The following is a 12504-nucleotide window of genomic DNA, read 5'->3' on the forward strand; positions in this document are numbered from 1 at the left end:
ACCACAAGGGCGGTAGCCTCATCTTCTGCCTTCTTGTCAGGGATTTCTTTGGATGACATTTGTAAAGCTGCAGTGTGGTCACAGTCCCTGACATTTATCAAACATTACAGGTTGGACACCAGGGCCAAGAGGGATGCAGCCTTTGGCAGGGCTATCCTGGTTTCTGGATTGCACTGATTCTGGTCCTTTTTAAGCATATTAAGCTATCTGATTTAACCCATTCTCCCCTTATGGGCAGGGTTTTTTTTGCAAACCTTACTCAGGTTCCAACAAACGGGTCGTTGAGACAATGTTTTTGAATTCTGTTTTATTGTTGGCAAATAAACATTTGTTGGTTAATGATGGTGTCAGGACACTCCCTCCGCCGTTAACCTTAGCTTGCTAGTCTCAACCCATTTGTATTATTCGCAGAGACCACGAAGAAGAAGGACAGGTTGCTTACCTGTAACAGTATTTCTTCGAGTGGTCATCTGCGAATACATACAAATCCCGCCCATCCTCCCCTCGGTGTCCTGCTACGAATTGGCTCACTCCTTGTCGCCTACACGGCGGAAAAATGGCGGAACTGGGGAAAGAGCGGGAAACCAGGGGCTTTATAAGGGATGGGCGGAGCTACCGCCAAAAAGTTTCTATATGTTGCAAAGAGTACTTTGCCCAGTGATTCTAGAAGTTTCCGAAGGCACTGCGCAGGCACAGTACAACCCATTTGTATGTATTCGCAGATGACCACTCGAAGAAATACTGTTACAGGTAAGCAACCTGTCCTTCCCTTTACATGTTTTTTAACCATCTTTGCCTGATGGAGAGGCTTGTGACCTTTGAAAGCTAATGTGATGAATTTTGCTCAGTCTAATAAAGGTATCATCAAAAGGAGAAATAATGTAATTTATAAAATACCTTAAGGGAACAAAGGTAAAGAGACTTACATTTGCAGTCCATCACACAGGAAGATACGTTTTTCAGGCTGTGCTGCATTCCTTTCAAATGTTACATCCTCAGAGTTCCATATGAAATAACTAATGATTAAATTTATCTTGATGAAATGCAGTCAGTGAGGGTGGAGGTGCATTTTGGATGTCTTCTGTGGTCTATCTTACTTGTCATTGCTGTTACAACCTTGGTTCCCATTCTGTGAACGAGTAGATTGTAGACTCTTAAATTAAGTGAACCAAGTAAATGAAGTAAACTGGTACATGACTTGGGAAAACTGCTAACTAAAATCCTTTTGCAGAAGGATTTTGGAATTGTTTCTGAACATTCAGTTCAGAAAGTTTCTCGGAGGCCATACTCCAAGACGACAGTACAGGGCTGAGAATCCTAGCCTATTTTACCTGGATGTACTGCAGTTCTCACTGGTGACTACTGTCTTTCTTTGCTATTCCTCCTTACTCCTTTTCCAGCAAATCAACAACTATTCAGTGGAGCTGCATGCCAAGCCGGAGTACCACAAGTTTTTGATTGGGCGTGGAGGTGCAAACATCCGGAAAGTGAGGGACCGTACCGGGGCCCGCATTATCTTCCCCACCCCTGAAGACAAAGACCAGGAGCTCATCACCATTGTGGGAAAAGAAGATGCAGTATGGCAGGCCCAGCATGAACTGGAGAACCTAATCCGGAATCTGGTATGGGTCCCTTAAGTAGTGCAGAAGATACTGGCTTCATTGTAGGGACTAAGAGCCAGTGGGTGGTGGCATTATTTGTTTGTATTCACTAAGATGGGGAAAGGCTGGACATCAAAGGAGGAGTGGACAGTAAGTAAATTCAGGTTCCATGGCAACTGCAGAAAGGAATTCTGGGAGCTTGAGAGGACCAAATGGCACTTGATCCCAAGTAGGCCTATGGAGGGGCCTCACCAGCTTACTTCTTCCACCTGAAGCATCCAGTTCAATGTAAAGGACCAAGTACCATCATTTTCCCCTTTCTCACTGAAATACGGATAAATGTACCTCTCTATTACTACTGTAACATTTAAAAGGGATGGAGATTAGGGCTTTGGGGGTAATTCTTAGTAGTCTCTGAGGCCACCAGAGAGTGCCAAGTATAGAAAATTGGCTCTTGAACTCATCACACTTGCCTATTCTTTCTGTACAGCACCAGTTTTCTCTCTTCCCCAACCAACACTTGGTTTCTTCCACCCCAGGACAATGTCATCGAAGACTGGATGATGGTGGACCCCAAATATCACCGTCATTTTGTGGCACGCCGAGGGCATGTGCTGCGGGAAATTGCAGAAGAGTATGGTGGGGTGACAGTGAGCTTTCCCCGGACTGGTGTCCAAAGTGACAGAGTGATATTAAAGGGGGCGAAGGACTGTGTGGAGGCTGCCAAGAGACGCATTCTGGAGATCATCAGTGACCTGGTACATACTTCTCCCAGATATCAAGGTTGGGGTTGTTGTCATTATTTGCTATCAAATCAACTCCCTACTTACCACAACCTTGTGAATGAGAGCTCTCCCAAGAGCCCCAGTCCTCTAGTTTTCAAGTCTTGGAAACTCAGGTCCATGGTTTCCTTGATTCAGTCAATCCACCTCAATTGTGATCTTCTTTTCCTACTGCCTTCTACTGTATCTCTTAGATAGAACAATAAGTGATTGTCCCCAGGAAGAAAATACTTTGTACAATACCTCACACCATTGAAAAGGAGACTCCCCAAGTCTGCCAGAACACCGTATTTCTGACTCAGTTTCATTAAGGTTACTCTTGTCCTTGAATGTGCCTCCTTTTTTGGGTGTGTGGGGAGTTAAATGCTTTCACAGCAGTACAGTTGAATCTCCTGTATCTGGAATTCCAAATTCCAAAATACTCCCAATCAACAAAACTTATTTTCATGGGTGGCTAATACAGTGACACCTTTGTCTTGGGTGATTCAGTGTACACAAACTTTGTTTCATCCGCAAAATGATTAAAAGTATTGTATAAAGTTACCTTCAGGCTGTTTATATGGTATATATGGTGTGTGTGTGTGTGTACACATACACATATATACATATATATACATATGTGTGTGTATATGTGTGTGTGTGTGTGTGTGTGTGTGTGTGTGTGTGTGTATGGAAGTAGACCAGGTCTGCAAATGTTTATGCTACAACTTGTTTCACACGCTTGGTCTCAAAGGTGCTACAAGATCCCTTTCCATGAAACATAAATGCATTTTATGTTTAGACTTGGGTCCCATCTCCACAATACCATTTTATGTAGGTTTATACAAATACAAGTATTCCAAAATGCTAAAAAGATCTGAAATCCCAAACATTTCTGGTCCCAAACATTTTGAATAAGGGATACTCAGATGTACCATAATATGTCCCTCAGCTCCATAGACATTTTCATCAAGATATATTAATATAATATTGAAATGATTGCTAACAGCCTTCTCCAACTTGGTGCCCTCTAGATGTGTTGGACTACAACTCCCATCACACCCAGATTGCATAGCAATTTGCAGCCTTTTAGATTTCCTACTCAGCATTTCTGTCAGTCATACCATCTGACTGGAGCTGCTGTGACAACAATTGCTTAATGAGTACATTGTCTGTCACTGACAGCTGGGAGTTTCCATGTTGGTGTGGGTAGTGAATCTGTTCTGGGGTTTAATCTGAAGTTTAAGGGAGATGTCCACAGTGCTGGACCTATTCTGGGAATATGGATTGGCACCTTGGATACTTCCTTAGTTTGAGTTCAGATTGAACCCAAGAATAGATTCACCACCACACTGATCTGGAAATTACCAGCTTCCACTATTGTCTCCTTCCTTCTTCAAGCATTGAAGGTATTATGAACATGTTAAGCAGCAGTGCTTCTTGCTCTGTCACAAGCCATAGCCTGAGCTGTGACACACACACAATGTCCCATAATCCACTCCTCAGTTTCCCCTCCCTCTTTAGGAAGCCCAGGTGGTTTTGGAATGCATCATCCCTCAACGCTTCCACCGTGTGGTGATGGGAGCCAAAGGTTACAAGGTGCAACAGATCACTCGGGACCATGATGTACTGATCAAGTTCCCGGAGCGAGATGACAATTCAGGTTTGTATGCTGGGGTTGCCAAATCACTTAGCAGTCAGACGCTTAAGGTTTTGCAGACAGGGAACTCACCTTTTCAACTCCTCGCCCTCCATTTCCCTTGCCTTTTGTCTCCAGGTTCAGAAGCACAGTCTCAGGAAAATGGCGATGTGAGTCCTGAGCTGGATTCCGCCCCCCGCAAATGTGACACCATCCTCATCTCGGGGCGCAAGGAGAAGTGTGAGGCAGCTCGGGCAGCACTGTTGGTAGGAATCCCAACCTTGTCTGTGCTGAGGTGGGGAACAGCAACCTAGAGGCTAGACTAGGCTAGTAGTAATAGTAATAATAGATAATTTATTAGTATGAAGTCAAAGGCTTTCATAGCCAGAAAAAGCTACAAAAATTATTATTAGTAGTATTATTATCAGACCTTTTAACCATTTTGGGACTCAAGGTGGCTTACAACAATTAAAAGAAATGTAGCGTAAAAATACTGCTGTTGATGTGTGCCTGCAGATTGTTTCTGAGTTATGACAATGTCATGGGGTTTTCTAGGGCTGAGGGAAACACTGGTTTTCTAGGTTGTCAGAGTGCCCTTAGGCACCATAAACACCTGCTGACTTCTTCCCTAGTACATTCCTTCCAGATGAAAATGATCTTGTAGTTACCCAACAGAAAAATGTCACCGTTAGGAAGAAGGCTGCAAAACCTGTTCTTAGAGGGCATGAGAGCCTGTTTTGGGAGCAGGTGAGGCAGTCAAACAAAGTATATGGTGGTAATGAGGAGGATCTTGTGCCAAGTTACATGGCCCATGTGACACATTAGTAATGCTCAAATCCAGCCCACCTTGTGTTCAAGAAGATCTTGATGGCCATTGCATAAGTGGTTAGCATTGAGCTGGTATTTGGAAAATGCAGTTTCAAGTCCCACTGTACCATGAAGCTCACTTGGTTCTCTTTCACTCACTCAGTCTAATCTACTTTGCAAGGATGTTAAGATAATGAAAAGGAGAGTCATGTAAAGCTTACTGGAAGAAAACTGGGATATAAATGTATCAAAAACCAGAAAATACTGCAGAGAAGTGTCATTCATACCTCATGCAGGCAACCTTAATCAGTTCCAGCTCCCCACCCCAAATTCCACACCATTATTGTTATTGTCTTTAATTATATCCTGACTTTCCCCTAGAATTCAGACTCAGTGTATTTTACAAATTAGAACAAGTGCAGTACAGTTAAACCACACAGAAGTGTAGCTCCTTGTCCACCAAAAATAAAAACTGTATAAGGCATAAATAGCAAGAGAAGCACTGAAGCTGCACCCCTTAATCTGCCTGTCTTTCTTCCCTTCCAGGCTCTGGTTCCCATCACTGTGGATGTGGATGTTCCCTTTGACCTGCACCGCTACATCATTGGACAGAAGGGAGCTGGCATTCGTAAAATGATGGAAGAATATGAGGTAGGGGGCAAGTAGCCCATATTCCAGTCCTGTACCTTTGTGTTCCATGTTTTGGATTTTTGTTTTTAAATAAACTGAGAGTAAAAAAACATTTCCTGTGTTTTTTTTAAATGATGTAGAACAAGGATGGACAACTGTGGAAGACTAGGAGACTGTATTAGGAAACCTTGGAGAACCATACCGCAGCTCCTGCAAGGCGCTTTTTTAAATTGCCTCCAAATGCCCTCTAACCAAAGTTATCTTTGGTCAGGTGTTCTGAACCATTTAGGGCAAGGTGAGGCCTCTACTTAATAAAGAAGCAAAAACTGAAGGTAGAGTTATAGGTTATTTTTCTCCTTAATTAAATTGCTTTTCTAAGGCTAAAGCAGTTCAGGGAGCTCAAAAATTAAGGAAAGTTTCTTCCTACACCACCTGAATAAAAACAAGTGTTGTTGTTGATTTTTTATTATCAAAATATGGAGGGATATGATTTTTATTTGATTTTATTTATATACCACCTTTCTCCCAAATGGGACTCCAATATAAGTTAAAATATAGGCCAAATAGGTTGAATCAAAAAAACAATTGTGTGCCTTCAAGTTGTTTCTGTCTTACAGTGACCCTATCATGGGGTTTTCTGGGGCTGAGAGTGTGACTCCATGGCCAAGTGGGGAATCACACCCTGATTACCATAGTCATAGTCCATCATTCAAACCACTACTCCACGCTTGTTCACATTAAAACAATGTGTAGTACAAAAGTGTAAAAAGCATTAAAACATCAGTCCAATTAAAACACTACTTTTAAGAATTGTTTTTTGTGAGTTTTTCGGGCTATGTGGCCATGTTCTAGCAGAGTTTCTTCCTGACATTTCGCCAGCATCTTTTAAGAATTATTTTTAAAGAAGAACTACAACACATGAACTACATATCACAAAACAGGCCATGGCAGTTTCCAACCACTGCCTTAACAGAATGATTGATGGAAATGTTTTTTTACTCTGTTTATTTAAAAACAAAAATCCAAAACATGGTACTTCCCTGTTCCCCAGGTGAATATCTCGGTTCCGCAGCCTGAGCAGCAGTCAGACATCATCAAGATCACGGGCCTGGTCCCAAATGTGGAGCGGGCCAGAGTTGGACTTCTGGAGAGGGTCAAAGAACTGCAAGCTGAGCAGGAAGATCGGGTACTGCCTGGGCAATGCATGCCAGGATCCCTCCCCACCCATACAGTTTTTGTCAGCCACGCTGTGGCATGGGATGGTGCTCAAAAGACCACTCTGTCCTATTGGTAATTTCTAATTTCCTCTCCCTTCTTTCAGGCCTTGCGAGGCTTCAAGCTGATGGTGAGTGTGGAACCTAAGTATCATCCAAAGATCATTGGCAAGAAGGGAGCAGTCATTTCCCAGATACGTAAGGACCACGATGTCACCATCCAGTTCCCAGACAAAGGGGATGAGAATCAGGTTGGTGACTCTTTCTCTTCAGATGTGGAGTCATAGGCCTTGTGAGGAGGGAATGGGGCTGGATCAGTTATGGAGCAAAAACAGCCAAAGGTCAGGCTTACACTCCTGGGCTGGTTTTCTATTGAGTTGAAGACTATGGATTGATTTTAAGTTTAAATCTGACCTTCCTTTTTCAAGAGTGAAGGAAACATAACCTTTTCCTTCTGGTAAAACCCCTTGATGGTTCATGTCCAGGTAATTCTTCGGCAGCCCCTGTGGAATAAATCAGGACACAATGGAAAGGGAGTGAAATTCAAGCATACATAATATATTCCCTCATGTGAGCTGAAAAGTTTGACCTTTTTAGATCTTTTAAGGTCTTCAGAGCCTTCAGGGCTTATGTGTCAATCACCCCCTTTTAGAAGTCAAACCTAGTTTTGGTTTCTAGACAGGCTTGAAACAAAATGGCTCTATCTGTAGCATGGTAGGTACCCTGTCATGATAGTTTGTCATCCTAATATTCGATCATGTTTTTTTCTCTGTCCTGCCTTTCTCCTCACCCCAGGACCTTATCACAATCACTGGGTATGAGAAGAATGCTGAGGGAGCCCGGGATGCCATCTTGAAGATCGTGTCTGATCTTGAGGAGATGGTCAGTGAGGACGTCCGCCTGGATCACCGAGTCCACGCCCGCATCATTGGTGGGAGGGGCAAAGCCATCCGCAAACTCATGGAAGAGTTCCGGGTAGGAGATGGATTCTGTACAGGTGGTGAGAGGGTGGCGCTTAAGGTGATGTTAAGGGTGACAGAAGGATTCAGTCCTTCCATGGTGGAAGGGAATTCTGGGCACCAAAGCCACAGATGCTCTTGGGGCCTGTCACAATGTCCTTGTCCCATCCACAGCACAAAAATGTTAATGGACACTATCCAGAACTACCTGCCACCTATGATGGTGGACAACAAAATGGTGACCAGTCTGTGCCATTCATGTAGGGAACTCTGATGCATCAGTAGTCCTGCTTGCTTTCTAAAGAGCCTTCTTTTTCTCTACAGGTGGATATCCGCTTCCCTCAGCCAGGCTCTAGTGACCCTGACAGAGTCACGGTAACTGGGCTGCCGGAAAACGTTGATGATGCGATTGACCACATGCTAAACTTGGAAGAGGAATATGTAAGAGAAAGGGATATTTCTGGGTGGCAGGGTGGACGGGTTGTGTGTGTCCAGACAGCTGATGGATCGGACAGTAGAAAGGGAATGAAATTGTCTCCCACTGCTTAGAAATCTTCCCTCTTGCTAACCATACCCCTACTGTCCATTGTCTGACAATAGACAAATTAATGGCTAAAAAATCAGCAGCATTTGAATTAGTTCGCAGAGTAAGTTAAAAAATGATTAAACTGCTTTTTTAAAAAGGCAAAAATGCGTAACTCCATATAACTTAGCAAAAAAAGAAAGGAAAAATCAGCAAACTTCATGGGGAAATCCAAGTTTAAAAGATTCACATCAGCTTAAGTTGTTCATGAAAGTGGAAATGGCTAAGAAATTATGGATCCAGGATTCCATTTAGGGATAGACCCTAGTCTTTAAGATTTGTTACTTGCTCCCTGGGAGTGCACTATTCAACAATCCTTGAGCCAGAGGAGAGAACCTGTGGCTTCCCAGAGGTTGTTCAGCTACACCTTCCATTATCCCTACTCAGCATAGGGAGTAGTTGTGGGGGGCAGGATGAGGTGAAGATGATGGATAGCTATTTCAAGCCTTCCTTTCCCCACAAAACTGGGACTCAATGTGGTTTACAAGTTAAAATTAAAAGTTCAGTAAAGCTGAGACATACAAAAGGTTAATGGTAAAAATATAATTAAACTGTCAGTACGAGTAAAACCCATTTAAAACATATCATTAAAATAATAAAAACAGTGCAGTTAAAAGCAACATAATTTCCTCTTAAAACCCCTTTCTTTATAAAGTTTCAATTCTCAAAACCCTATCCAAACTGAAAAAGAAAAGGTTTTGGCTGCTGTTGAGAGGACAGCAAGATGAGGGCAGTTGTAGCCTCTCTCTGAAGGGAGTTCCAGAGCCTAGGAGGAAATACCAAGAATGCTCTGTCTCACATCCCTGCTTGATATTCCTGTGAAGGTTGTGGGACTGAGAGAAGGGCCTCTCCTGAAGATCGCAGGACCCTGGTAGCTTATTTTGGGACATTATGGTCTGTTAGCCTGGACCTCAACTATATATATATTTATATATAGACTTCCTAGCTCATGAGGGGTGTTGTAGTCCAGCAACACTCCTGGTCTATAGTAGCTGTCTCTGATCTTAATAATTGGATGTTTGTTTTTTGCAGATGATGGATGTGGTGGAGACAGAAACTATGGCTGCGTATATGAAGCCTCCCTCCCGCTTGGAAGAGGAGCCTCGGGGCCCCGCTAAGGGCTTTGTGGTGCGCGATGCCCCCTGGAACGCATCTGGGAACAAGGTCTGGCTCAACATCACCCCCAGATCTTCCCTTACTCAAAGGCAGGGCATAGCATTGCCCCCATAATTGGCCTTGGCAGTTGCTTTGCTTGGTCTATAGTACAAAATAGGGTTTGTTTATTATTTATTTATTATATTTATTATTTTTATTTGTATCCCATTTTTTTCCCCAGGACTGGGACTTCACAGCATTAAAAACAGTACAATAAAAACATTAAAATAAAATTAAATTAAAAAATAATATATACTACTACTACTAATAATAATAAGTACATTAAAAAGAAATTATATTATTACAATATTAAAACAGATAGTTATTAAAAGAATAAAGCATATTAAAAAATAAAACTATAAATAAGGGGGGGGGGGGAAATGTAACAAATTTTTAAACTGGTCCAACATCCCAGCCTGTCCTTATTGCAGTCCTTAAATGCTTGTGTGAACAGGTAAGTCTTCACCTGCCGGCAGAAGGCCATCAAGGAGGGAGCCGTTCTGATCTATTCCCTGGGCAGGGAATTCCAGAGTCTAGGGGCAGCCGCCAAGAAGGCCCTCTCTTGTGTCCCCACCAACCGTGTTTGTGATGGTGTTGGGACGGAGAGAAGGGCTTCTCCAGAGGATCTCAGAGTCCGGAATAGTTCATACCAGGAGCAACGGTCTGCCAAATAGTGTGGACCTGAGCCATGCTGGGATTTCTAGGTAATAACCAGCACCTTGAATTGTGCCCAGAAATAAACTGGCAGCCAATGAAGCTGCTTCAACAGAGGCATGGCACGATCTCTGTAGTCTGCCCCTGTTAACAGCCTGACAGCAGCTCTTTGAACCAGCTGAATTTTCCGAACACTTTTCAAAGGCAGCTCCATGTAGAGCCCATTACATTAAATGACTTTATAAAAAACCCACTACTTTTTTAAAAAATTGATTATTATTTTTATTTACCAGTTTCTTGGCAGTTTTTCATTGTTGGACAAGTCTTTCTAACTGCTTTATTTTATAGTGCATTTTATAGCTGGCTTCTTTGCAGAACTGATAATGCCCCTGCAGCCAACTTTGTGTAGAAAATATGGCAGCCCTGTTTGTTTTCTTAAGGATGGCAACCAAAGTATGTACCAGTCAACAGCTTGGTCCTTTTACGTTTTTAAACTGCTACCTCTCACCATCCCCCCTCCTGTGTGGGGGATTCTGGAATTTGTAGTAAAAAAAAAAAAAAAAGCAGCAATGTTAAGCTTGGACTCCATCCCATGATCATTGTAGCTGACCTCTCTTTTCTTTTCATATGTTTTCAGGCTCCAGATGTCAGTAGCGCTGAAGAATTCCCTGTCTTTGGCACTGGCGTGGTCCCCAAGCAGACGTCTGTCTGGGGCCCCAAGAAATACTGAGATCAGGGTGGCATGGGTGACCCAAGCCAACTGCCACTTGGGCACGGCTCCAGCCTCCCTCAGGCATTGTGGCGGTTCTCCTTGCGCCATCGGATCCCTATGGACCTCCTCTTGCTTTCAGGATGTGGCAGATTCCTCCTCCTCTTCCTCCGAAACACACCCTCCGTCCCTCCCATGACTCTGTGCAATCCATTAACCAGTCAAAAGCCATAGCCCACCTTCTTTCCTCTTCCTTCTTCCTGTCGAGCCAAAGCAGGCCAGGTTGTAAGCACACAAATGTTAAGCCAGCCTCTTGTGGCTAGCATCTTTCCTTTCCCTGTCCCCCTCCCTCTCTATGCCAAATTTCAGGGCATTATGATGATCTCTTGGCCGGACGTGGCCATAACACCCCATTCCCACCTCTCAGCTGAAAAAGGAAAGCGTCAAAGATCCTTGCTCCCTTCCCTCTCCCCCAGCTCCCTCCTCTTCCAGGTGTGCGATGGTTGCATGCTTTCACACACTCCCGGGATGGCCAGAGGGCTTGATTTTTTTGCAAGAGGGGGCTCAAATGTCCAAAGAGGGGCAGATCAAACCCCCCCTGTCACCCAAAAGACCGTGCCCCCTTTCTCCCTTCTTCAACTCTCAGCTAGCTGGCCTCCTGGCTACTCAGGCTGCCAGCCCCTTTGGGCTTGCCAACAGTCCCTGGTATTGACTTTGGAGCAGCGCTACTGGGACAGGACTAAACTTGGGCAAGGCCTCATGTGGTCTGGGAGGGTTTGCGGTGCAGGAGTGATCTCAGAATGAGATTTCGGACTCCCTGTAGTTGGAAGAAAGAATGCAAAAACATTAGAAGCAGGTAGCACTTAGAAACTTTGGCAACCGGCAGGCTTGAGTCTGCTCCCTTTCCCTCTTCACGTCCATAGCACAGTGTAGAGTCTGTGATTATTTTTTCTTCTCATTTTCAGCCTCCTTGGATTTTTCTTTTTCCTTTTTAGTTACTCTTCCTTCCTTTCCTCGTGTCTTCCTCCCAAGTTGCACTTGCTTTGAAACATTAGGGGAAAATATGCAACATTGAACAAAGAGACAAATGCTCTTTGCTTTTTTTTTTTTTCTGTTCTGTTTTGTTTTCGTTCCTTTCCGTTTCTAGTCCTCATCATACGTTCCAGATTTGAAACTGTGACTTCTGGAGTGAATGCGTTTGTGTGCGTGTGCGTATATGAGATGGGTATGCAAGTAAGCATAGCGGCTCCACCTGTGTATCCCCGGCCCTTTTTGCCATGTCTTTGTGACAAGGTAATCAGAAACAAACTGTAATGGGGCAACGTAACCATGTGTTTTGTTTGGTTTTCCTGAAGGCAAGGGTGTGGGGAGACATACAGAGAACTGACAAAACGAACAAGCAAACAAACAAAAAATACGGAGAACACTATTGGCCTTAAAAGAGAACAAAAAACAAGAGGGGAAAATAAAAGAAACTTAAGTTTGACAAAGGAAATATGCAAACTCTGTAGGTCACGTGGTGACTGTGGACTTTTCTAATTCCAAATAAAAATGGAGTGGAAAACAGCTTCAGATGGACTCTCTTGATATGAGAAAAGAGGGATGGGGGTATTTTTCCTGGGACCAAAAGGATGGGGAGGTATATGGCTGTGTTTAGAAGAAGGATGAAGAGCCTTTTTCAGGCTGAGGGCCAAACTGAACTTCAGAAAGGCTGCATTATGGTGATAGCTGAGACCAACAATAACATCCAGCATCCAAAATCTACAAAACAGTGATATCTTTATTGGGCCAA

General features: G+C 43.5%; 1 protein-coding gene across 6 annotated transcripts in view; it reads left to right on the plus strand.

Moving 5' to 3' along the window:
- LOC149304060 (vigilin-like) overlaps positions 1-12278 on the plus strand; it is a 73917-nt gene extending 61639 nt beyond the window's left edge. For 5 of the 6 annotated variants that reach the window (XM_089480227.1, XM_089480228.1, XM_089480226.1 and 2 more), the window contains 10 exons: positions 1401-1622; positions 2141-2359; positions 3887-4267; positions 5355-5459; positions 6490-6624; positions 6760-6903; positions 7448-7627; positions 7936-8052; positions 9227-9358; positions 10641-12278. In XM_089480227.1, the coding sequence (XP_089336353.1) occupies positions 1401-1622; positions 2141-2359; positions 3887-4267; positions 5355-5459; positions 6490-6624; positions 6760-6903; positions 7448-7627; positions 7936-8052; positions 9227-9358; positions 10641-10733 (1728 nt within the window). In that variant the 3' untranslated portion in view covers positions 10734-12278. The remainder of the gene's footprint in view (positions 1-1400; positions 1623-2140; positions 2360-3886; positions 4268-5354; positions 5460-6489; positions 6625-6759; positions 6904-7447; positions 7628-7935; positions 8053-9226; positions 9359-10640) is intronic. The other variant, XM_089480231.1, reaches the window with a different exon arrangement.
- The last annotated feature ends 226 nt before the right edge of the window (positions 12279-12504 follow it).

Source organism: Sceloporus occidentalis, unplaced genomic scaffold, assembly GCF_023333645.1.
Source record: "Sceloporus occidentalis isolate IW3139 unplaced genomic scaffold, rSceOcc1.0.p SCAF_14, whole genome shotgun sequence".
NCBI classification, from domain to species: domain Eukaryota; kingdom Metazoa; phylum Chordata; class Lepidosauria; order Squamata; family Phrynosomatidae; genus Sceloporus; species Sceloporus occidentalis.